Source organism: Pristis pectinata, chromosome 3 (genome assembly GCF_009764475.1).
Source record: "Pristis pectinata isolate sPriPec2 chromosome 3, sPriPec2.1.pri, whole genome shotgun sequence".
NCBI lineage: Eukaryota > Metazoa > Chordata > Chondrichthyes > Rhinopristiformes > Pristidae > Pristis > Pristis pectinata.
In genome coordinates this window covers 12219903-12247303 of record NC_067407.1, presented here as the reverse complement: position 1 = coordinate 12247303, position 27401 = coordinate 12219903, and the positions used below count along the sequence as shown (strand labels likewise).

Here is a 27401-nt window from a genome sequence, read left to right as displayed (position 1 = left end):
ACGAGGGGGTTGCGGTTTAAGAACAGGGAGGTTTTGTTACAGTTGTACAGGCTGTTGGTAAGGCCACACCTGGAATACTGTGCACAGCTTTGGTCCCATACTTTAAAAAGCATATAGTGGCACTGGAGGCAGTTAAAAGGAGATTTACCAAGCTAATAACTGGGATGATAGGGTTGTCTTATCAAGAGAGGCTAGATAGTTAGGGTCTGTATTCCTTGGATTTCAAAAGAAGGGGGCTTGACAGGGTAGGTGTTGGGATGTTCTCACAAGTGGGAGAACAAGAGGACAAAGCTACAAAATAAGGGGCCAAGATGTGTAGACATTTTTTTCTCCAAGAGGGTAGTGAGTCTCTGGAATTCTTTGCCAAGGGTGGTGGCAGCCAGATTGTTAGATATATTGAAGACAGATATAGACAAACATTTGAAATATCAAGGAATTTGGGGTTATGAGGAACTGGCACAGAGAGAAGAGTTGAGACTGTAGAGATCAGCCATGATCACACTGAATGGTGGGGCAGGTTTGAGGGGCATGGTGACCCTGTTCTTCTCCTACTTTCTTGTGTTCTTAGCCTTGTGTAAACAATGATAGAATCTCCAAAACACTCTATAGGAAAGATTTTCAATCCTTTGCAAGAACAAATTCCTCTTCGTCTGTCGTAAATAGATGACTCCTTATCCCAAATTCTATATCCTCTATTGGAAGAACCAATCTTTCAACATCTAAACCCTTCAAGACCATGTCAAAACCCTTCATCATCCTGTATACTTCAGTATGAGCACCTTTCATTTTTCCAAGCTCCAGAAAACATAGGCCACTGAATAATTTTTCTTCAACACACCTCTATACCTAAAATCAATCTAGTGAACCTTTTCTCCTCTGATCCAAGGTAAGTACATCATTCCTTAAATGGGATCAGGAACCATAAACAGTGTGGTCTCTCCAAAGGACTGTGCAGTTGTAACAAAACTTTCCTGCCTCTGTTCTCCATGCAAAAAAAAGGCTAACATCCCACTAGTCATCTGTATGTTTTTTTGTTCTTGTATAGGCCACACTATGTGTCTTTTATGCTCATACATCTTTCACACTGCTATCTATTTTCTTTGTATCAAAGTGGATAAGCTCATATTTCTCCACATAATATTCTATCTGCCATAGATGTCCTCAAATAAAGCTGACCTACAATTGCCCAAGATTAATTTATGCATAGCTTCCTTGCAATCAAATAAAAACAAAATTAAGCACAGCTGTTAGCAGCTTTATGCATATATTTTAGAAACATACAAAATAGGAGCAGGAGCTGGCCATTTAGCCCTGCTCCACCATTACATATGTTCATGGCTGATAATACACTGCAGTACCCTGGTTCTACCTTCTCCCTATATTCCTTGATCCCTCTATCATTAAGGTACAGATATATTTCCTTGAATATTTTATTCATGTAGCTTCCACTGCCTTCTGCAGTACTGAATTCCACAAGTTCGCTGTCATCTCCATTCTAAAAGGCTCATATATTAAGGCTGTGTTCACTGATTCTGGACTCTCAATCATCAGGAACGTCCTTCCTGTCTCCACTCCTGTTACAATTTTCTAGGTTTCTATGACAACCCTTGCCATTCCTAATAAAAGGCCCACTCAACCCAATCTCTCCTCATACGTCAGTCCTGCCATCTCAGGAATCAGTCTGTTAAGCCTTCCTTGCACTACCTCCATGGCAAGAACATCCTTCCTTATAGAAGGAGACCAAAACTACACATAAAGTTCCAGACGGAGGGTCACCAAGGCCACATACAGCTGCAGTAGGCTGTTCTTTCTCAACTCAATTCTTCTTACAATTAAGGCCAGCTTACCACTTGCCTTCCAAATTACACCCGAGCACTTGTGTTCAGTGGCTCATCAACAAGGACACCAAGTCTCATTGCAAGTTCTCTCTTCTTAAACTATCAGAATTTAGATAATGCCTTTGTTTTTTTGGAACCAAACTGAATAACCTCATGTTAAAATATAATCCACGTCAAACTACATCTGTTATGCATTTCCCCTCTCATCCAACTTCGCTAAATCACATTAGAGCCTCTTTGCATCCTCCTCACAGCTCATATTCCCCTTCCACCATCCCCACTGTTTGCAAACTTGAAAACATTTTAGAGGCAATATGTGTCAGTAACACACCCCATTTGTATTTTGTTTATTATGCTAATTATTTTTGTAATTATAGAAACAAGTTTGCCATTGACTGCCAAGATCCAACAAGAACTCTTCAAAAACAAAAGTAGGTACAAACACAAATCTTCAAGACTTCTAGCAAACTTTACTGAATCTCAAAAATAACATTTAAAATAAAATTCTCAAGAGACTAAAAATTATTAATAGCTATGAGCAGGGTAAAGACAACACAAGAGCTGTCTGTACACTGTTACGGACTCAGTGAAAGTCCCTTTAAGAGAGAGAGTGTGTGTGTATGTGTGTGTGGGGCGTGCTTACGTCAATAGAAGATAAAGGACGTAATGACGTTGTTGAAGAAGTTAGAAGAAGAAGAAGGAGAAAGAGAGAGAGAGAAGGGAGAGAGACACCAGCCTGCTTGTTTTCTCTATCGATGGATGAGAAACAATAACTGTGTTTGCCACTGAAATCCATGTATGGAAGTTGGAAGTAATCCGGTGGAGTTCACTTTGTTGCTGACCTGTAGAAGGAAACAGGTATTTGTGTGTGGACGACCACGGTTCGGATGCTTTTCGGGGTGAGGAAGTCACTACCGAGTAAACACTGAAGTGTCGTTTGGGTTCCATCGTGGAACATTTGGATTTCGTATGTACTCTCTCTCTATGTTTTTCTACATCTACATCTTATCTTCAGACAACGGTGGTTGTTGAAGAAGCCCTTGCTCATGTTTCACCTTATGGCTTGCGGAACTGAACTTTAAGAACCATTCAGGAACTGGGAGTTTTGGACTTTGTCACACACACACACGAAGAGTTTAGTTTTGGGGTTAACGTTCGAGGTTTAACATTCTTGAATTCTAACATACTAACATTTTTACTTTTATTTTACGTATTATCATAAGTAGTGATTAATAAAATAGTTTTTAACACTAAATCATGCTCAGTGTGTTTCTTTTGTTGCTGGTTCGTGACAAAATTGGGGGCTCGTCCGGGATAGTTCCCAAGGTTAACGAGTGTCGTCTGGGATCGTTCCCCAGATTGACAAGATTTGTTCGGGATTCAATCCAAATTCTTTTTAATTGGCTTGTGTGTGTGGAAACCAGCAGCAATGGATATTAAGGCATTTTTGGAGTCACCAACCCAAAAGGGATTGGAGGTGGCGAAAAAGGATGTTTTGATAAAGATTGCTACAAGGCTAAACCTTACAGAAGTAAAGCAGTCTATGAGAAAGGCAGATATTCAGAGACTGATAGCTGGCCATTATGTGGAAAAGAAGGTGTTTGAGAAGGAAGTGTTAAAACAGTTTCCTGGCAGTGAAATAGCAATTTCTGAGGCACAGGTGCAGCTGGCAAAGATAGAAGCTGAACGACAGCAAACCCAGTTAAAGATAGAGGCTGAACGAGAGCAAAATAAATTAGAAGCTGAACGAGAGCAAAAGAGATTAGAGGCTGAACGAGAATCATACCCCTAGAAAATGTTTTGCCATTTGGAATGAAAAATGCTCCGGCAACATTTCAAAGAATGATTAATTCAGTGATTCATGGGTTAAAACATACAGATGCCTACATTGACGACTTAGTGACTGGGAATGATACTTGGGAAGATCACATCTCTGCGTTAGAAAGGTTGTTTGAAAGACTTTCCAAGGCTAACCTTACAGTTAACTTGGCTAAAAGTGAATTTGGCCATGCCACTGTGACGTATCTTGGTTATGTTGTAGGTCAAGGCAAGCAAGCTCCTGTTCAAGCAAAAGTTCAAGCAATATCTGAGTTCCCTATTCCCACAGGTACGAGGACTGTTAGAAGATTTTTGGGAATGGTTGGATATTATCGAAAATTTTGTAAAAATTTTGCTGATATTGCTCTTCCCTTAACTAATCTTCTGAAGAAGGGAGTAAAGTTTGTTTGGACAGATTCTTGTCAAGAAGCATTTGAGAAACTGAAAGCCATTTTATGCTACCATCCTGTGCTCAAAACACCTGACTTTGACAAGCCATTTTCATTAGCAGTAGATGCCAGTGATGAAGCTGCAGGAGCTGTGTTGTTGCAGAAGGGTGACCTTGATGATATTGACCATCCTGTAGCTTACTTTTCAAAGAAATTTAATGAGCATCAAAAGAATTATTCCACCATAGAGAAAGAATTACTGTCGCTTGTTTTAGCCTTGCAACATTTCAGTGTATATGTTTGCACCGCTCAGAAACCATTGACTGTGTATACAGATCATAACCCATTGGTGTTTCTGAGCCGAGTCAAAAACAAGAACAGAAGGCTGTTAAACTGGAGTTTAATTTTGCAAGAGTTTGATCTCATGATAACTCACATTAAAGGCAAAGATAATGTGATTGCTGATTGTCTTTCTCGATGTTAAATGGGAAACATGTATCTGTACTAATCTGATAGTCTGTAGTTGTGTAGCATGATAATTATTAACATTACTAACTGTATGCGCGGTTAAAATTTTCTTGGGAAAATTTTTTTTTAGGTGGGAGGTGTTACGGACTCAGTGAAAGTCCCTTTAAGAGAGAGAGTGTGTGTGTATGTGTGTGTGGGGCGTGCTTACGTCAATAGAAGATAAAGGACGTAATGACGTTGTTGAAGAAGTTAGAAGAAGAAGAAGGAGAAAGAGAGAGAGAGAAGGGAGAGAGACACCAGCCTGCTTGTTTTCTCTATCGATGGATGAGAAACAATAACTGTGTTTGCCACTGAAATCCATGTATGGAAGTTGGAAGTAATCCGGTGGAGTTCACTTTGTTGCTGACCTGTAGAAGGAAACAGGTATTTGTGTGTGGACGACCACGGTTCGGATGCTTTTCGGGGTGAGGAAGTCACTACCGAGTAAACACTGAAGTGTCGTTTGGGTTCCATCGTGGAACATTTGGATTTCGTATGTACTCTCTCTCTATGTTTTTCTACATCTACATCTTATCTTCAGACAACGGTGGTTGTTGAAGAAGCCCTTGCTCATGTTTCACCTTATGGCTTGCGGAACTGAACTTTAAGAACCATTCAGGAACTGGGAGTTTTGGACTTTGTCACACACACACACGAAGAGTTTAGTTTTGGGGTTAACGTTCGAGGTTTAACATTCTTGAATTCTAACATACTAACATTTTTACTTTTATTTTACGTATTATCATAAGTAGTGATTAATAAAATAGTTTTTAACACTAAATCATGCTCAGTGTGTTTCTTTTGTTGCTGGTTCGTGACAACACCAAAAATTCATGCGTCTAACCACAATACTCCAACCATTGTTTCCAAAAGAGTACCTATAGATAGGGATCTCCTGCCAGTGCGCTCAGGGAGATGTGGTAAAGTTCAAGATAGATGTGGAAATAGACAGCTAGGTATGTCAGTAGCAATGAAGTCTCTGCTCCCAAGGTACCAGGAAAATCTCACTCCTGATAAATATCTCAAAACGTGCAAGCATGTAGATTTGCAAGAACTTCTTGTCTCCCAAGTAAAAAGCCATTAGCTGGTCTACCTCCAGTAACTGCCCACAACAGAGGAAGAACTATCACAAACAAATTTTTTCTAATGCCACATTTTCCCTCCTCCCCCACCCACCTAAGATTATGACATTAGAGCTAGATTGTAACATCACCAAATGACTGGAAAAGGTTTTATTACAATGTAACACTCACTGTGTTATACTCATGTACATTCAGTGAAAGGACATATAATACCCAAAACCATACACTGACTGAATTTACTACAGGACTAGGTTCCAATAACATTAGATCATGCAAAAGTTTGAATGGAAACATTTTAGTCCTTTCAAAAATGTAGTTTCCTGATGCTTTCCTGGATAGGATTCCATTACTTATCAATCTGTAGTGATTCTTACATGTATGTGGAGAGATACTACATTAAGCATTTGCTCAAGTTTTTGACCTTTGAAAAACATTTATTCCAGCATCCCATTCCACCCCTCCCTCCAGATAATGAAATGTTAAAGCACTGCATGGCCCTGAACACTCAATTGATAAAGTATCAACCTCCTAATTCAAGGAGCCACCACTGAACAAAAGATATCATATTCACTGAAACAAAACTTCTACTTACCAAATCACTTGGGGTGTTAAGAGCACTAATTAACAACTCACAAGCTTAAATATATAAACGAGGCAGAAAGCACTATTCCTGCCAAATCTGAAAATCATATAATATGTATTGTACCGCATATAAGAATACTTCCTCCCCAATGTAGCTGACTTACCCAAAACATCTACCTTTTGGGTAGAGCAAATCTAAGACTGTTGGTTAAAAACCAAACAGGAATCTGCAACCTCTCTCTACGCCTCCATTAAAGGATATTAAAGAAATGAAACTTGGTGGTGGGCAGCAAGCCAAGAATCCAACAACAATTAAACAGTTTTCCTTCATTCACCCCTCCTCCAGTGGCTGATATTAAAGCAAATTCTTATGGCCTGGAGGTCAGGCTCCTCTGGACTGACTTAGCTCCCAACTTTTACTCGCAACAAAACCTCAAATTACAAAGAAAGAAACCCAAAAATAGGCACATAAACACACACGCAAATAAAGGAAAGCAATATTAAAACACCCAAAACCAGAGAACCCTGACCTCTCTGAAACTACATTCTCCTCCATACAGCCCACATCTCTCCAATTTAGATTGGTGGGTGGGGTGGGGAGGGGAGGGAGGAAGAAGAGACTTTTCCCTTCTTGAATTATTTATGGAACAAATATTAAAGACAAGGAGAGAACTCCTGTTAAGATTGTTGCTACTCCAGCAGTACTTTTTAAACTTGCAGGCAGACCCAAAGCAGGCAGACTATTAAAATATAGTTATATGAATAATTGCTTTCTCAAATAAAAATGAGGACATTTTGCCTATGTCAACACCATCACCCTGAAAGCACCCCTATACATCCATAGTGTCCCCTCTTTCGAAGACTCTCACCATCTCAACACACTTACCATGTCCTCTCCAATATCATTTGCACTCCATCCTTCTCAGATTTTCCTCCCACTCTTCCTCTCTCACAATGTCCAATCATCACTCACCCTTTCTCTTTCCCTTCGTCTTATCTAACACCACAGGCTCATTCTGTCCACCGAATCTCACCACCACTCAATCAACCTTTCTCCTATTCTCCATCACACACACCTCTCCTAAACTGCCTTCATCCCAACACCTACACCACACTTACTCACACCCCTGACATTTTAGAATTCACAGTTAACAAATGCACAAATCATTATCACATACACTCACTGGCACTCTTCAAGCACCACCATAGCTCCATTAAACCAATATCCCCACCCCACTCACAGAATTTTACCACATTGCCTTCCTCACAATTTTGTTCTTCAGTTTCCCCATTCTCCCCCCATCCTCCTCCTCCTGCCTCTGCCACCCTCCTGTCCTTCTCCACCCTCTGCTCCCTGCCTCCAGACCGCCCCTCCTCTCTCCCATCTTGCCCTCCCTTCCTCTTCTCTCTGTCCCCTGGCCTCACCCTCCGCACCCTCCCCCTGCCCTCTCCGCACGTCCTCCTCTTCCCCCTCCCTGCTCTCCCCTCTGTCCTCCCTGCCACTCACCCTCTTTAGTCACCCCACACTCCCCCTGTACCCCTCTACTCTTCCCCACCCACTCCTTCCCACTCACCACTCTCTCCCCCTCATCTCTCCTCTGACCCCCCAACTCTTTCCCATCTGCCCCGCACTCTCGCTCCCCCCCACAACTCTCCCGTCTGCTTCCCAGTCTCCCCTCCATTCTCCCCCATCTGCCTCCACACACTCTGGCTCCCCACCCACTCCTCCCCATCTGCCCCCCGCAACCACTCTCCCCTCTCACACCCCTCCGTCCCCCAAACACTCCCCTCACACTCTCTCCCTTCACACTCCCCCAACACACACTCCCCCTCACTTCCCCACCCCTCCACCCCTATCCCCACTCCTCTCCCCTCACACACTTCCACATTCACAACCCCCTCCCCTCACACCCCGACCCCCCCTTACACACCCCCTCCCCTCACTCACCCCCACACCCCCCTCACAACCCCCCAGACCCCCACACACCCCCCTCTCCCCTCACAACCCCCCACCCACCTCTCATCCCCCAACCCCCTCCCCCTCACACCCCTCTCCTCACCCCCCTCACATCCCTCTCCCCGCAAACCCTCCCACCGCCCCTCCCCTCACTCCCCCCACCCACCTCACACCCCACCACCCCCATCCACCTTCATACCCACAACCCAACCACCCAACCCCATTTCCCTTCACACCCCCATCCCGCCTCACCCCCCCATCTCCCCTCCGACACCACCAGCCCCCCATCTCCCTTCCCACCCCACATCTCCACTCAGAACCCCCCACCACCCAATTTCCCCTCAGACCCCCCACGCCCCTCACACCCCCCAGCCCCCCCATCTCCCGTCACACCCACCAGCCCATCTCCCCTCACAACCCTCTCCCCCCCACGCTCCCCTCACACACTCTCCCCTCACAGCCCCCAACAAACAACCCACACCACATTCTCGCCTCAGACACCCAACACTCTCTCCTCACGCCCCTCTCCCCTCCCACCCCCAACACTCTCCCCTCACACCCCACCAACACCCGCCCCCACACCACCACACTATCCCCTCACACTCCACTGTCCCACTACTCACCCCCCTAACCCTCAGCCTCCCCCCACACCCCACTCTCCCCTCACGTACCCCGCAAACACACACCACTCACACACACCCACACAGCCCCACCCACTCTACCCTCACACACCACCCCTACACACCCTCCCCACCAACACTCTCCCCTCACAGCCCCCCGACACAACCCACCACACATTCTCCCATCAGACACCCAACACTCTCTCCTCACACCCCTCTCCCCTCCCACCCCACCAACACCCTCCCCTCCCACCCCCACAATATCCCCTCACACCACACTCATCCGTCACACTCTCACCTCACACCCCAACACAGTCCCCACTACACCCCACTCTCCCCTCACACACCCCCACACTCTACCCTCACTCACACCCCTCCCACACTCTCCCCTCGCACGCCCCCCCAACACTCTCCCCCACACTCTCCCCAACACTATCCCCTCACACGCCCTCCCCCACATTCCCCAATAACCCAACACTCCCCCCAACAAACCCAACACTCTCCCCTCACAAACCCCCCCCACTCCCCCAACAATCTCCCCGCCAACACTCTCCCCCCATAAACCCCCCCACACTCTCCCATCACAAACTCCCCCCACACTCTCCCCAACACTTTCCCCTCACACGCCCCCGCAACACTCTCCCCCGCAACACTCTCCCCTCACAAAACCCGCCCGACACTCTCCCCTCACAAACCCCCCCGACACTCTCCCCTCACAAACCCCCCCGACACTCTCCCCTCACAAACCCCCCCGACACTCTCCCCTCACAAACCCCCCCCCGACACTCTCCCCTCACAAACCCCCCCCGACACTCTCCCCTCACAAACCGCCGCCCCGACACTCTCCCCTCACAAACCGCCGCCCCGACACTCTCCCCTCACAAACCGCCGCCCCGACACTCTCCCCTCACAAACCGCCGCCCCGACACTCTCCCCTCACAAACCGCCGCCCCGACACTCTCCCCTCACAAACCGCCGCCCCGACACTCTCCCCTCACAAACCGCCCGGACACTCTCCCCTCACACTCCCCACCCCATTCTCCCCTCACAAACCCCCCACACTCTCCCCAACACTCTCCCCTCACACGCCCCGCCCACACTCCCCCAACATTCTCCAACCCCCACAAACCACCCCCACACGCCCCCCCAAACACTCTCCCCTCACACGCCCCCCCAAACACTCTCCCCTCACACGCCCCCCCAAACACTCTCCCCTCACACGCCCCCCCAAACACTCTCCCCTCACACGCCCCCCCAAACACTCTCCCCTCACACGCCCCCCCAAACACTCTCCCCTCACACGCCCCCCCAAACACTCTCCCCTCACACGCCCCCCCAAACACACTCCCCTCACACGCCCCCCCAAACACACTCCCCTCACACGCCCCCCCAAACACTCTCCCCTCACACGCCCCCCCAAACACTCTCCCCTCACACGCCCCCCCAAACACTCTCCCCTCACACGCCCCCCCAAACACTCTCCCCTCACACGCCCCCCCAAACACTCTCCCCTCACACGCCCCCCCAAACACTCTCCCCTCACACGCCCCCCCAAACACACTCCCCTCACACGCCCCCCCAAACACTCTCCCCTCACACGCCCCCCCAAACACTCTCCCCTCACACGCCCCCCCAAACACTCTCCCCTCACACGCCCCCCCAAACACTCTCCCCTCACACGCCCCCCCAAACACTCTCCCCTCACACGCCCCCCAAACACTCTCCACTCACACGCCCCCCAAACACTCTCCCCTCACACGCCCCCCCAAACACTCTCCCCTCACACGCCCCCCCAAACACTCTCCCCTCACACGCCCCCCCAAACACTCTCCCCTCACACGCCCCCCCAAACACTCTCCCCTCACACGCCCCCCAAACACTCTCCCCTCACACGCCCCCCCACTCTCCCCTCACACGCCCCCCCAAACACTCTCCCCTCACACGCCCCCCCACTCTCCCCTCACACGCCCCCCCACTCTCCACAACACTCTCACCTCACATGCCCCCCAACACTCTCCCCTCACAAACACCCACCCCTGACACTCTCCCCTCACAAACACCCCCCAACACTCTCCCCTCACGCTCCCCAACACTCACCCCCCACACTCTCCCCTCACGAACACCCCCAAAACACTCTCCCCTCACAAACACCCCCCCCTCACTCTCACCTAACAAACACCCCAACACTGCCCCCAAACACCCCACCACACTATCCCCTCACAAACAACCCCCCACACTCTCCCCCACACACTCTCCCCTGACACACACCCCCCCCGACATTCGCCACTCACACACCCCCGCCAAAACTCTCCCCTCACACACCCCGCCCCACACTCGCCCCTCACAAACCACCCCCACAAACCCCCCCCACTCTCCCCTCACACCCACCCCCACAAACCCCAACACTCTCCCCACACTCCCCCAACTCTCCCCCACAAACCCCCCCCAACACTCTCCCCTCACACTCCTCCCCACAAACCCCACCAACATTCTCGTCAAACACCCCCCCACAAACCCCAAACTCTCCCCTCACACGTCCCCCCACAAAAACCCCCAACACTCACCCCTCACAAACCCCCACACTCATCACAAACAACTCCCCACACTCTCCCCTCCAACATTCTCCCCTCACACCCCCCACTCTCCCCTCACACACACCCCCACAAATCCCCCCCACACTCTCCCCCCAAACACCCCACCGACACTCTCCCCTCACACACACCCCCGACACCCTCCCCCACACACCCCACCACCACACGCTCCCCTCACACACACCCCCACACTCTCCCCACACACAACCCTACACACCCCCCTCACACTCTCTCCCCTCACACTCTCTCCCCTCCACACATCCCGCACACTCTCCCCTCCACAACCCCCCACACTCTCCCCTCACAAACCTCCTCCCCCCAGTCTCCCCTCACACACTCACACACCCCAACGCTCTCCCCCAAACACTCTCCCCTCATAAACCCCCCCACACTCTCCCCTCACAACCCCCCCCACACCCTCACACACCCCAACACTCTGCCCACACACACTCCCCCACAAACCCTCCCCTCAAACCCTGCCCTCACAAACCCCCCCAACACTCTCCCCTCACACACCCCCTCCCCCACACTCTCCCCTCACACACAACACAAATTCAACCCTCACAAACCCCTCCCACTCTCCCCTCACAAACCCCCTCCCCCACACTCTCCCCTCACGAACCACCCCCCCACACTCTCCCCTCACGAACACCCCCCCCACACTCTCCCCTCACCTCACACGCCCTAACACTCTCCCCTCACAAACCCCCCCACTCTCCCCTCACAAACCACCCCCCCCACACTCTCCCCTCACATGCCCCACTCTCCCCTCACACACACACCCACAAACCACCCCCACACTCTCCCCTCACAAACCAACCCCAACACTCTCCCCACACACCCTCACACGCCCCACTCTCCCCTCACACGCCCCCCCACAAACCCCCCCACACTCTCCCCTCACAAACCACCCCCCCCACACTCTCCCCTCACACGCCCCACTCTCCCCTCACATGCCCCCCCACAAACCCCCCCACACTCTCCCCTCACAAACAACCCCGCCCACACTCTCCCCTAACAACCCCCCCCCACACTCTCCCCTCACACGCCCCACTCTCCCCTCACACACACCCCCACAAACCCCCCCACACTCTCCCCTCACAAACCACCCCCCCCAGACTCTCCCCTCACAAACACCCCCCCCAGACTCTCCCCTCACAAACACCCCCCCCACACTCTCCCCTCACAAACACCCCCCCCACACTCTCCCCTCACAAACACCCCCCCCACACTCTCCCCTCACAAACACCCCCCCCACACTCTCCCCTCACAAACACCCCCCCCACACTCTCCCCTCACAAACCACCCCCCCCACACTCTCCCCTCACAAACCACCCCCCCACACTCTCCCCTCACAAACCACCCCCCCCCACACTCTCCCCTCACAAACCACCCCCCCCCCACTCTCCCCTCACAAACCACCCCCCCCACTCTCCCCTCACAAACCACCCCCCCCACACTCTCCCCTCACAAACCACCCCCCCCACACTCTCACATGCCCCAACACTCTCCCCTCACACGCCCCCCACAAACCCTCCCCTCACAAAACCCCCCCACACTCTCCCCTCACAAACCACCCCCCCACACTCTCCCCTCACAAACCACCCCCCCCACACTCTCCCCTCACAAACCACCCCCCCCACACTCTCACATGCCCCAACACTCTCCCCTCACACGCCCCCCACAAACCCTCCCCTCACAAAACCCCCCCACACTCTCCCCTCACAAACACCCCCCCCACACTCTCCCCTCACAAACACCCCCCCCACACTCTCCCCTCACAAACACCCCCCCCACACTCTCCCCTCACAAACACACCCCCCACACTCTCCCCTCACAAACACACCCCCCACACTCTCCCCTCACAAACACACCCCCCACACTCTCCCCTCACAAACACACCCCCCCACACTCTCCCCTCACAAACACACCCCCCCACACTCTCCCCTCACAAACACACCCCCCCCCACTCTCCCCTCACAAACACACCCCCCCACACTCTCCCCTCACAAACACACCCCCCCACACTCTCCCCTCACAAACACACCCCCCCACACTCTCCCCTCACAAACACACCACCCCACACACTCCCCTCACAAACACACCCCCCCCACACACTCCCCTCACAAACACACCCCCCCACACTCTCCCCTCACAAACACACCACCCCACACACTCCCCTCACAAACACACCCCCTCCACACTCTCCCCTCACATGCCCCCCAAACCCTCCCCTCACAAACCACCCCCCCACACTCTCCCCTCACATGCCCCACTCTCCCCTCACATGCCCCCCCACACTCTCCCCTCACAAACCACCCCAACACTCTCCCCTCACAAAAACCCCCCACAACACTCTCCCCTCACAAACCAACCCCCCCACACTCTCCCTTCACAAACCAACCCCCCCACACTCTCCCCTTACACCCTCACACGCCCTACTCTCCCCTCACACGCCCCCCCACAAACACCCCCCCCCACACTCTCCCCTCACAAACACCGCCCCACACTCTCCCCTCACAAACACCCCCCCCACACTCTCCCCTCACAAACACCGCCCCACACTCTCCCCTCACAAACACCGCCCCCCACACTCTCCCCTCACAAACACGCCCCCCACACTCTCCCCTCACAAACACCCCCCCCACACTCTCCCCTCACAAACACCCCCCCCACACTCTCCCCTCACAAACACCCCCCCCACACTCTCCCCTCACAAACACCCCCCCCACACTCTCCCCTCACAAACACCCCCCCCACACTCTCCCCTCACAAACACCCCCCCCCACACTCTCCCCTCACAAACACCCCCCCCCACACTCTCCCCTCACAAACACCCCCCCCACACTCTCCCCTCACAAACACCCCCCCCACACTCTCCCCTCACAAACACCCCCCCCACACTCTCCCCTCACAAACACCCCCCCCACACTCTCCCCTCACAAACACCCCCCCCACACTCTCCCCTCACAAACACCCCCCCCACACTCTCCCCTCACAAACACCCCCCCCCCCCCACTCTCCCCTCACAAACACCCCCCCCACACTCTCCCCTCACAAACACCCCCCCCACACTCTCCCCTCACAAACACCCCCCCCACACTCTCCCCTCACAAACACCCCCCCCCACACTCTCCCCTCACAAACACCCCCCCCACACTCTCCCCTCACAAACACCCCCCCCACACTCTCCCCTCACAAACACCCCCCCCACACTCTCCCCTCACAAACACCCCCCCCACACTCTCCCCTCACAAACACCCCCCCACACTCTCCCCTCACAAACACCCCCCCCACACTCTCCCCTCACAAACACCCCCCCCACACTCTCCCCTCACAAACACCCCCCCCACACTCTCCCCTCACAAACACCCCCCCACACTCTCCCCTCACAAACACCCCCCCCCACACTCTCCCCTCACAAACACCCCCCCCACACTCTCCCCTCACAAACACCCCCCCCACACTCTCCCCTCACAAACACCCCCCCCCACACTCTCCCCTCACAAACACCCCCCCACACTCTCCCCTCACAAACACCCCCCCCACACTCTCGCCTCACAAACACCCCCCCCCACACTCTCCCCTCACAAACACCCCCCCCCACACTCTCCCCTCACAAACACCCCCCCCACACTCTCCCCTCACAAACACCCCCCCCCACACTCTCCCCTCACAAACACCCCCCCCCCCACACACACACACACACTCTCCCCTCTCTTTACCTGCACTGGGTCCGCCGCCATCTTGCCGGCTCTCTCTCTCCCTCTCTCCTTCTCTCTCTCTCCGCCGACGGCGGTGGCGACTCCGCGCTGCCAGTAAAAGCCAGGAGGCGGGCGGTGTTTTTTAGTCCCCCACCCCCTGTCCGGAGCAGGCCGGGTGTGCGGTAGCGGCGGGGGGCTCAGCTCCCGGTCGGGTGCCTCAGTCCGCCCAAGGCCCGGCCTCTCAGCGCATCCCGGCCGGCCTGCCGGCGGCCCGGGACCCCTCCCCTCCCTGTCGGCAGGGGCTCGAACGACGGCCGCGATGTACTCCGGGGCTCGGGGGGGCTGTCAGCTCGCCATCCGCCCCCTCCCCCGGCGCCCGCTCTCCACGCTCCGGCCCCGCAAACTTTCTCCCGGTCCGTCCAACTTCTCCTGGCCGCCCGCCACCCCCCACTTTCCTCGCCCTTCCCCCTCCCTCCTCCTCTTCTCCAGAGGAGCCCGGACACGAACCGAGCGTTTAAACTGTGAACCTCCGCCCTCTGAGGAGTGTCCGCCCGCCCGCTCTCCTCCCCAGTCCCAGTGCTCTGGCGTCATGTGATCCAGCGCTCCGACACCAGCCGCTGGTGTGTCAGAGGCTAGTGTGTGCACACGTTTGTCCGGCTGTCTGTGCAAGAGTGTGAGTCAGGGTGTCAGTGTTTGAGTGTGCATGCATGTTTGTGCAAGAGTGTGAGTCAGGGTGTCAGTGTTTGAGTGTGCATGCATGTTTGTGCAAGAAGGAGTATGTATAGGTCAGTGTTTCCATATCTGTCTAAGTGTGTGGGTATGTTTGTGTGTGTAAGTGAAGTGTGCAAGCATGTTTGTGTATGTGAAGTGTACAGGCATATTTGTGTGCATGTTTGTGTATGCATCTGTGTGTCTAAGTGGAGGTGTGCTTGTCTGTGTAAGTGTGTGTGTGTATACATGTGTCTGTGTGTAAGAATGCTCGTGTGTTTGTACCTCTGTAAATGTATGTGTGTGTTTGCAGCTCTGTGCTTGTACTTCTAAGAGAATGCATGTGTGTTGTGGCTCTGATTGTATGTAAGTGTGCATGTTTGTCTATGGTTCTATCTTAGAATGTGTGTGTATGCTTTTATCTGTGTGTAAGTGTTTATTTGTAGCTCTGCCTTGCGTAAGAGTGTGGATATGTATTTGTCTATGACTCTGTGTAAGAGTGCATTTGGGTGTTTGTCTGTGGCTCTGTTTGTGTATGACTACATGTGTGCATTTGTCCATAGCTCTGTATATCTTTATGCAAACATTTATGTCCCACTACTTAACTCCTACTTTCCTCTCCTTGTCAATATCCCCACCTACAACAAATGTTTACACAGAGGTTAGATCAAACTCCTTCCATTCTAAAAAAACTTTTTCTTTAACAACTCCATTAACAAATTCTTCTTGTTCCATTAGTAAACACTGTATGCTGTGTAATCTTTCCCAAAATGTTCCCCACGTCACAGGAAACTTTTTTTCAGCTTACCCCACCAATTCTCCACTTTTATTATAAACATACAATAAAAACTAGTTTTACAAGTTGTGGCCTCCCCATCTTCCAAGATTAAAAGATGTTTGCTTTATTGCTTTTCCCTGTTCTTCTAACTTTACCCCCTCCTCCCTAATTTGAAAACCAAAAACAAGATTCTGTATACCGAAGCCAAGTAACGTTGCCTTTTCTGTTATTGAGGCAGGGGTGTTAGTGTGGTGAGTTATTGTTTGCCATATAAATTGGATCATTTTAAACCATGACAGTTCTTAAGTGCCTTGTAAAGAACACATCCATTCAGTATGCAATTCCTCACCACTAATTTTCATCCCACCCCCACTCTGTCCTCTCTATCTCTGGCCCCCGCACAGTTCCAATGAAGGTCAAAATAAGCTTGAGAAATAGCACCTCCCCTTCCAACTTGGCACTTTACAACTCTCAGAGCCCAACATTGAACTCAACAGTCTCAGATGATCAGCCATTCCAAGCATATCTCATACTTCCAGCAATTTGTTTCCACTCTCTCTCTCTCCTCTTCAGGTATTTAAAATCTCATTCAACTCCTCCTGTATACTTCCTCCAAACGTACCTTTACCACTCTCAGCCAGCACCACCATTCTATCTCTGTTCCTCCCCTGTCCCTGCAATTTAAATCTTGTTTCATTTCCAACTTTTCTCGGCTCTGATAAAAGCTCATCAAACAGAAATGTTAACTCTCTGACTTGCTGAGTACTTCAGCACTTCTATTTCAAACAGCAACAAACTTAAAGAAAATGCCAGAACACCCGAAAATGCATTAGAATGGTAAAATCTCAATGGCTGAAACTATGCTAAATTTTTGTAACTTTAATAAAGCTTTCAGATACTGCAACCTTTCCCTGTTCCATTAGTAAACACTAATAACCATATTTAAAACTCACTAGGACAGGCACATGGATAGGAAAGGTTCAGAGGGATATGGGCGGGTATCTTGGTTGGCATGGAAAAGTTGGGCTGAATGACCAATTTCAGTGTTGTGTTACTCTATGACTCTAAAGCACTGAAGGCTGTGGGCCTCTAGGGAATGGATTTTTTTTTGGTGGGCAAATGTCATTAGTTGCAAATTAAATTTGATCATTTTTTAAGCATTACTGAATTAAGTGCAGTTTTAGGTTTAGACAAACAGTTGTGTTTAGACAAATACAACTAATCTTGGCTGGTAGCCTTAGGGGGCAACTGATGAATTAAGAAGAAAACCTCCTAACTGCTCAAAATCTGAAATAAAAGCAGATCATGTTGAAGATAAACAGCAGGAGAGGCAACAGCTGTAATTTCCTTAATAAAACATCTAAAAGCTGTTATAACTGCGACAGATCAATGACAATTGTAGGAAGGATAAATGGGATTACATCCAATTTTTTAGTGGCCAGATAATTTCCAGTAAACAGTTAAAATCTTAATGAAAATCAATGAAGTGCTAAAATCTTACACAAATATACAAACCTAAATGCTGTTTCAACAATTGGGTTGAAAATAATATTTTGAATTAGTGCATGGTCTGGGATTTAATTTTTTTTCTCTGCATTTATTTGTGACTATTGAATTGTTTTACTGAACCAAGCTACTATCAAAAGGCTGTCTGAAAGAAGACACTTTCTTTACCCTCTTCAATGACACAATATTCTCCATTGTGACTGAGAGGAGATTCAACATCTGGTCTTTGTCTGCTTGTGCCTTGTGGTATGAAAGCACAAAATGAACTGAGATAAACCGATAGATATCGCAACAATAATTTGAACTTTAATAATATGTTGAATATGCAAAACATCCTAAGGCACTTTACAAAGTATTGTTGAAAGCAATGGAATCAGGAGCACAAAAGGGAGTTTAAAATTGGAGAAAGAGAAGGGTTTTAATATGGATTTTTAAAGGAGAAGCAGCAACAGCTTTAGGGAATAAGATCTGAAAAACAAGGCTTAGAAACTAAAAGCATAAAATGATGGGGCAAAATAAAGGGCAGATGTCTGAAGTTAAGGGCACATGACTGAAGAGTGCAGAAAGAAAATTTAACGGAGATTGCAAAAGTGGAATGGTAATGCCTTCAAAATATTTGAAGATGAAGTCAAGAATTATAAATTTCACAGATTGGAAGAGATGGGCAAACAAATTTTGGTGTCGGGCAGGATATGGCCAGCTGCTTACGAACAGGTTAGAGGTTGAACAAAAAGAAGGTACAAGAAGGGGTCTGGAATGATTGAATTGGAAGCAATAATAAGGTTTCCTATGGATGATATCTGAGTTAAGCATAGTAGAAATTAAAATGTACAGTTTTAGTTGCATATGTAATGTGAAGTTTGAAGCTGAACTCTGGGTTCATCAGAAAGTCAAAGTTTCACTCTATCTTATCAGCCTGAGAGAGAGCCCAGAAGGGAAGATAGAATTACTGTAAAGGAAACAGATCTTGTGGCAGATCTTGAGATTAAAGGCTTCAGTCTTTCGAAAGCTGAGCTGAAGAAAGTTATAGCAGTAATATAAAGTCAACACTACCTGTGGAGAGTTTAAGAGAAGCCTCTTGTAAGAATGTGGAATGCACTAGCACAAGAAGTACCTGAAATTGCAAAGATCTATTTAAAGGGATGTATATGAAGGAGAAAGGAATAAAAACATTGCTTTGATGAGGTTAGATGTAAAATAGTGGGTGGTACATAAATACAACACATGGCCACTTTCTGTGCTGTTAATTCTATGTAATGTCAGACAATCATTCTAGTAGAATGGATGTAATCATGGGTTGTGAGCAAGAAGTAGAACAGAGTTCATGTGGAAACTAAGCCTGTGCCACTGGTAATGCTAACAAAGGACAGTATAGAACTGAGAAGAGGCTAAGAAGACAAGAATAGATCATTGGAGATGACAGTAATGAGAAGGGAAGCAAAGCCTACAGATCTGTTGGATAAACCTGAATGCCTAGAAGTGAAGCAATGCACAGAAGGTCCTCTTAATTTAGACCAGGGGCTCTCACACAGGAACTGAAATTTGTCCTCTTTTAAACACACAAATCATATATTAAACATATTATTGCAGATAGGTGGAGTCCTTAAAAGGGTCATACAGCAGTGGAACAGGCTCTTTGGCCCACCATGTCCATGCTGACCAGTGGGAAACCATCAGTATTAATCCCTTCTTCCAGTACTTGGCCTATAGCTTTCCATGCCTAGGCAGTTCAAGTGCTTGTCTAAACAATTCTTAAATGCTGTCAGCGATTCTGCTTCCACTACTAATGTTCTTAATGATCATAGGGGAATGCCTGGGTCCCACTGAAGATCCCACCTCCTTACCCCCAACACCACAATTGCACAGGCCCCTGAGCTAGACAGTGGAGACTCGGACCAGACAGAAAGCATGATGAACCACGTCAAATGTTGCCATAAGACGGGGAAGAAACTGAATAATGTGACATCCATACTCCAGGAAAGGATATCATTTGGGACTTTGGTCAGGACAATCAGAGTCTTTACATAAATATGTCCCCTGCATGATTTTGAGATCTCCATTGCAAAGCAGATGGTCAGATCTAAAACAGGCTATAGATACACTTCTGGCTGATCTCAGACTCTCTGACTCAAGGAAAAAGAAAATATCAAGGTTTTGTTGTTGATTTGCAGCAGGATTTGTTTGATTGTGTTCATGAAAATGCATTGGGCTGGTTTACTGTGTTAGAAGTATAATAAAAGTATAATTATTATCTAGCATCTCTGCTGGTAGAATGTATGAGCATGACAGTTTTGGGAGGAGCTGAACAGTTTATGCATGATGCCTCCTTTGGTCAAATAATGCGAGAATACCCACTGATAAAGAATAATATATAAAGGATAACCAATTGGGTGAGATATTGGAGAACTCCTGGCTTCAAACCACAATGCATCTCAGTACTAATTGCAAAGGTTGAGAAAAATTGTTGATAAAGGCAAAAGAGGTATTGTTGCTGCCTGACCTGCTGAGTTCCTCCAGCACTTTTTGTGTATTGCTCCAGACTCCAGCATCTGCAGAATTTCTCATGTCAGAGGTATAAAATAGTTTTTTATTGTGGTATTTTTAAGCAACTGCAAGACACTCCAAAGCCAGAACTGAGAAGTCCTTTGATCATTATTTTATTTTCCTCTCTCGTACGTCTGCATTTCTGGACAGGTACAAGATAGGTATGGATGTTGAAGGACATTTTACCATGCTGGCTCATTCACTCAGTAAAACTAATGGCACCTCACCAATAAGTAATGCAGGGTTTATTTCCTACGATGAATCTTTCCAAAAGTTAATTGCAAATTAATAAGTATGTACTGCAATTAGAGGACTATAATTATAAAAATCCATGAAATTCTGTATTGGAGAACCAAAAGGGATGTTTAAGTGCTGAAGACTCTAGTAACATCCTGGTGGGTTGGCAGCAACAATTAGTTCTATGAATGCAAGCATTTTAAGTGACATTTAACAGATCAAAATCTTCATGTGATAAAGCTTTTTCTCAAATAGTGTTTAGATGTCTCAAAATCCCCAAGGAACACACAAACTATCTTTAGTAACCAATGAAACTGTTTTTTGTTGACTCCCAGCAAACCACAAAGTAAAATTCATAAAACTGAGCTAAGGGCAGGATCAGTTGCAAACTCATACTATTCCCACATTATGAAACACCTAAATGCCTAAATCCAAAATTGTCTCCAAAAACTTTGGTCTGACTGCTTAAAGCAAACTTCTTGAATTTAATGTTGTTCCCAGGCTGAGCAATGCAGTACGGAAACAGGCCCTTCGGCCCAACCCATTCATGCCGACCAATATGGTAAATTGATAAACTGGTTTACTATCGTCACATCTACTGAGGTACAGTGAGAAACTTGCATACTGTTCATACAGATCAATTCATTACAACAGTGCATTGAGGTAGTACAAGGGAAAACAATAACAGAATGCAGAATAAAGTGTTACGGTTACAGAGGAAGTGCAGTGCAGGGTCATAACAAGGTAGATTGTGAGGTCAAGAGTCCACCTTATCGTACTAGGGAATCATTCAATAGCTTTAAACAGCGGGATAGAAACTCTGAGCCTGGTGGCATGTACATTCAGGCTTTTGTATCTTCTACCCGATGGGAGAGGGGAGAAGAGAGAATGTCCAGGGTGGGTGGGGTCTTTGATTGCGTTGACTGCTTTACCGAGGCAGCAAGAAGTATTGAGTCCATGGAGAGGAGGCTGGTTTCTGTGATGTGCTCAGCTGTGTCCACAACTCTCTGCAGTTTCTTGGGGTCATGAGCAGAGCAGTTGCCATACCAAGCCGTGATGCATCTGGACAGGATGCTTTCAATGGTGCATCGATAAAAATTAGTGAGGGTCAAAGGGGACATGCCAAATTTCTTTAGCCTCCTGAGGAAGTAGTGGTGCTGGTGATCTTTCTTGGCTGTGGCATCTACATGGTTGGACCAGGGCAGGCTATTGGTGATGTTCACTCCTAGGAACTTGAGGCTCTCAACCCTCTCAACCTCAGCACCGTTGATGTAAACAGGAGTGTACCACCCCCCTTCCTGATGTCATTGACCAGCTTTTATGTTTTGCTGACATTGAAGGAAAGGTTGTTGTCATGACACCATGTTACTAAGCTCTCCATCTCCTTCCTGTACTCCGACTCATCGTTATTTGAGATACTGCCTAGTAAGGAGGTATCGTCTGCAAACTTGTAGATGCAGTTAGAGCAGAATCTGGCCACACAGTCATGAGTGTAGAGTAGGGGGCCCATCTAAGCTAGTTCCATTTGTCCACATTTGGCCCATATCTCTCTAAATCTTTCCTATCCATGTAAATGTCCAAATATCTTTCAAATGTTGTTATTGTAAAATGAGCTTGTAAAATGACCTCTCTCCTCTTTATTTTAATTGTTCTCTCATGAGATGTGGATACTTCTGGAAGAGGTTAGAATTTCAAGCCCACTTGTGATTAATTTGAGAGGTAGATGGTCAGCTGTCTTCTCACTACAACTGCTGCGGGTCACAGGTTCTTCCACACCACTGTTTGGTAGGAACTTCCATGATTTTGAACCAGTAGCGATGTAGGAAGGGCATCATATCACAAAATTAGTATGTCTCTTCTGGAGATCCCATTTCATTGACACGCAAATGAAGATGAATATTACCTTCCTTTCTTAATAATTATACCATGCTTTGCGCCAATTATAGAGCCAGCTCTTTATAACCCTGAAGTCAAAATTTGCTGCTTTGCAATTATTCGGTGAATTCAGGCAGTGAATTACCGAGCCCAATAGATGTGTGCAACCCTATTTCCTTCATTTCACTAGTGGTGGCTGTGCCTGAAGTTTCTGAGGCTCCAGGATGTTAAATTCCCTCCCTACTTCTCTCTGCATCTCTACCCTGCACTCCTCCTTTAAGATTATCCTTAAAAATGATCTCTTTGACAAGCTCCTTAAAGTTTAATGAACATCCTAATATCTTGGTGACATGGTTTCATATTTTGTTCTTATAAAGCACTAAGAAATGTTTTACTCTGTTAAGGATGCTAAACAAATGCAAGTTATTGCTGCACTGGCAGATTCTATTACTGCATACCATTAAATCCTGTATTATTGGTTGCTAAATGTAAAAGGTTTCTGTGCATGTACTTTCATGTTGATGTGCTACATAGTAGGACCCAAACAAATAAATATTTTAAAGTGGAAAGTATAAAATCATTACTTTCAATAATGGAAATGGTACGCAGCATGATGAATGGAGCGTAAGAAAATCAATAGGGTCAGATTTGTAATTACGAATAAAATTGAGTAATTGTTCTGTGACTGAAGTGTTTGACTTAAACATTTCCCAGGAAGCAATCAGAATAACTTTATTCTAATTGGACAAGCACGACAGATTGAAAATGTGTTGCACTTCCAACTGCACCTGAATGCATTACCAGGGGATCACCCGTGGCTTTGCTCTTGTGTCACCTGAAATCTAGGCTGTACAGTTCTAGGGCCATGCTCTTATGACTGAAATTCAGCAAAGTCTGGCATATAGCATTTGTAAGCCAGAAAGAAGAGTAATCATTTGTATGAATTTCAATATATTTGTAAAATTTGCTACAGTTATTTTGCTGTGAACATTAGCAAGAATAGTTTTAAAGTGTGTTGTCCGTGAAAAACTATGTTTGAATTAAATATTTTACATTCTGTCTCACCAATATTTTTGAAAAAAATTGTAAGGGATTCTCAAACTTGTTTCAATATTCTAACTATATTTTTCTGGTTGTTAGTGAAATTTTGAGGGATAAGGAAGGAATGCCTATTAAATCCAATCAGACTATAAAGGTACAAGTACTTCAAGATATTTTCTTCTTTAACCTTATGCACACCTGAGAGTACAGATGAATTCTTGGAGACATTTCTACATATGCTGGTCAACCTCTGCCACAACATCAAAGGTACATCTGGATGCCACCAATTCCAGAACAGTTAATCGAAAGTCCCTGTAATACTTGGACAGTCCTTGGACAGTCAGAGACTTTTTCTCAGGGAGAAAGTGGCTAGCATGAGGGGGCATCATTTTTAGGTGATTGGAGGAAGGTATAGGGATGATGTCAGAGGTAAGTTTTTTACACAGAGAGTGGTGGGTGCATGGAACACACTGCCGGCAGAGGTTGTGGGGGCAGATACATTAGGGACATTTAAGAGACTCTTAGATAGCCACAAGAATGACCGATAAATGGAAGGCTATGTGGGAGGGAAGGGTTAGATAGATCTCAGAGCAGGATAAAGTGTTGGCACAACATCGTGGGCTGAAGGGCCTGTACTGTGCTGTAATGTTCTATGTTCTATGTACTGTATTATTCTTTGGAGAATGTCAAAGTGCAATATCATCGATTATACATTTAGTGGATCTAAATGATGGACTATTTGCATCAACTTTGGTGATAACTTGAAGGATATGTACCAATTATACTTGAAAAGGATGAGATATTAGGTGGTGTGCATTTAGAATCTGAAAGGAAGTTTATGGGAGCAGTCATCAAAAGCAGTAAACCATCTTTTGGTGAGCTTGAATTTTCCAAGTGCTAATCAGAAAAAGTGATGTCCTTTATATTTAAAGGTCAGTGACAGTACTCTCATATTTAATCAGAATCAGATTTATCGTCACTGATATATGATGAGAAATTTGTTGTTTTGTGGCAGCAGTGCAGTACAAGACATGAAATTACCATAAATTACAGAAATAAATAAATAGTGCAAAAATCGTGCGTGTTCTCCTGACTTCCCCTTCCTGACATCTGCAATCAATTCCTTGGTCTTGCTGATGTTGAGTGTGAGGTTGTTGTTACGACACCACTCAACCAGCCGATCTATCTCACCCCTTTACGCCTCCTTGTCGCCATCTGAGATTCTGCCAACAACAGTGGTGTCATCGGCAAATTCCTAGATGGTGTTAGGTAAAAAGTCGGTGCTTTCAGACTCCAATCTAGAGATGTGAGGGTTGAAATTTGAGGGTGATCTTTACTGAAGGAACACTGAGGTGAAGTGCCGCCTTCTGAATCAAGCAGTAAACTGTGCTCCCATCTATCCTTGTAAGTGGATGTAAATATTTTTTTCCACAGTTAGAAGAGAGGAGTATTCCCAATGTCACAGCCAGCATTTACTCCTAAATGTAAACCTAAACCAACAGATAATCTGATCAACACACGAGACGGCAGGTGCTGGAATCTGGAGTAACAAACAATCTGATGAGGGAACTCAGAGAGTGGAGCAGCTTCAGTGGGAGGAAAGGAGTGGTGAAACAGCAGTCCGAGGTGATTGGCGGAGGGGTGTAAGATGACAAGTAGGTTGTACCAGGTAGGGGGAGGGAAGCAAGGGTGGAGTTGGTAGACAGTGGCAGGTGAATGATAGATGGAGGCAGACAAAGAGAGAGATGAAAAAAAATATTGACAGGCAGATGGAACAAGCTGGGGGAAGGGGAGTGTGAAGACCGGTGACAGCAGCTGGATGGAGGTAAGCAGGAACCCCAAAGGGCTGCCAGTGCTGGACTCTGATAAGTAAAGGACGTGAGAATGGGAACCATTGGGGGAGTGGTGAATGGCAGTTGGACCCAGAACCAGATAGGGGAGGGGGGAGGGAACCCGTGGGTGAATTGTGTGCGTAGTGGGTGGATGGAAGGGAGACAAAGATGGGTGACTGGGTGCCGGGGATTGTTGAGGGAAGGGGGACAAAAAATGGGAGCATAGGATAGAGAGAGAAGGTGGAAAACTGGGGGAAAAGACATAGAGCACAGAACATAGAACATTACAGCACAGTACAGGCCCTTTGGCCCACAATGTTGTACCGACATTTTATCCCGCTCTAAGGTCTATCTAACCCTTCCCTCCCACATAGCCCTCCATTTTTCGGTCATTCTTGTGGCTATCAAAGAGTCTCTTAAATGTCCCTAATATATCTGCCCCTACAACCTCTGCTGGCAGTGCGTTCCACACACCCACCATTCTCTATGTAAATAACTTACCTCTGACATTCCCCTTATACCTTCCTCCAATCACCTTAAAATTATGACCCCACATGTTAGCCATTGTCGCCCTGGGAAAAAGTCTCTGACTGTCCACTTGATCTATGTCTCTTGTCATCTTGTACACCTCTATCAAGTCACCTCTCATTCTCCTTCTCTCCAAAGAGAAAAGCCCTAGCTCACTCAACCTATTCTCATAAGATATGTGCCCCAAGCCAGGCAGCATCCTGGTAAATTTCCTCTGCACCCCCTCTAAAGCTTCCACATCCTTCCTATAATGAGGCAACCAGAACTGAACACAATACTCCAAGTGTGGTCTAACCAGAGTTCTACAGAGCTGCAACATTACCTCTTGAACTCAATACCCCGACTAGTGAAGGCCAACACACCACACGCCTTCGTAATAACCCTGTCAACCTGCGCGGCAACCTTGAGGGATCTACGGACGTGAACCCCAAGATCCCTCTGTTCCTCCACACTGCTAAGACCCCTGCCATTAACCTTGTATTCTGCCTTCAGATTCGATCTTCCAAAGTGTATCTCTTCACTCCCGCATCCCATATCCAAAATTTATGGAGATAAAAAGGCGGGAAACAATTCACCAGTGGGGAGGGTTACCTAAAATTGGAAAACTCAATGTTCATGCTATTGGGTTGTTGACTACTCAGGCAGAATATGAGTGATAATCTTACATTGCTTCCCACTTTACAGTCACAACTACAATTCAGAATTAATTCATTGGCCATAAAGTGCTTTGAAGAAGCTGCATAAATATTAGTTTCTCTTTCATTTATGATAAATAATTTTATTATCACACCTAGTAGATATTCTCTGGCATCAACCTTGGCTAAGACCTCTCGAAGTTCATCTCATCAAGGCTGGATTCCCTTCCATGTTCCCATACCAGTGGTCACTGAGTGGTCAGAGTTCCCACTGATCAGGGAATGATGAGGCTAACGTTTAATATATCTTATTTGCTTAATTATAATTTGTTGAAATGATACTTGGGTGTATAGGATCAGGCTCGTTAACCAATGGTGAAAAGGTGAATCTGACCTGCATTCATCAATAATCAATTCTCAGTCCGCCCCTGTTCAGTTTTCAGACTCAGTTCTGCAGCTTTACAAAACTCTGGTTAGACCACATCTGGAGTATTGCATTCAATTCTGGTCACCCAATTACAGGAAGGATGTGGAAGCTCTAGAGAGGGTGCAGAAGAGGTTTACCAAGATGCTGCCTAGATTAGAGGGCATGAGCTAATAGGAGAGGTTGGACAAACTTGGGTTGTTGT

The 27401-nt window shown here is 47.6% G+C and overlaps 1 protein-coding gene across 2 annotated transcripts in view; it reads right to left on the bottom strand.

The window, feature by feature from the left end:
- pkn2a (protein kinase N2a) overlaps nucleotides 1-15593 on the bottom strand; it is a 119921-nt gene extending 104328 nt beyond the window's left edge. For both annotated transcript variants that reach the window (XM_052012374.1, XM_052012372.1), the window contains exon 1: nucleotides 15110-15593. In XM_052012374.1, the coding sequence (XP_051868334.1) occupies nucleotides 15110-15130 (21 nt within the window). In that variant the 5' untranslated portion in view covers nucleotides 15131-15593. The remainder of the gene's footprint in view (nucleotides 1-15109) is intronic.
- Between the last annotated feature and the right edge of the window lie 11808 nt (nucleotides 15594-27401).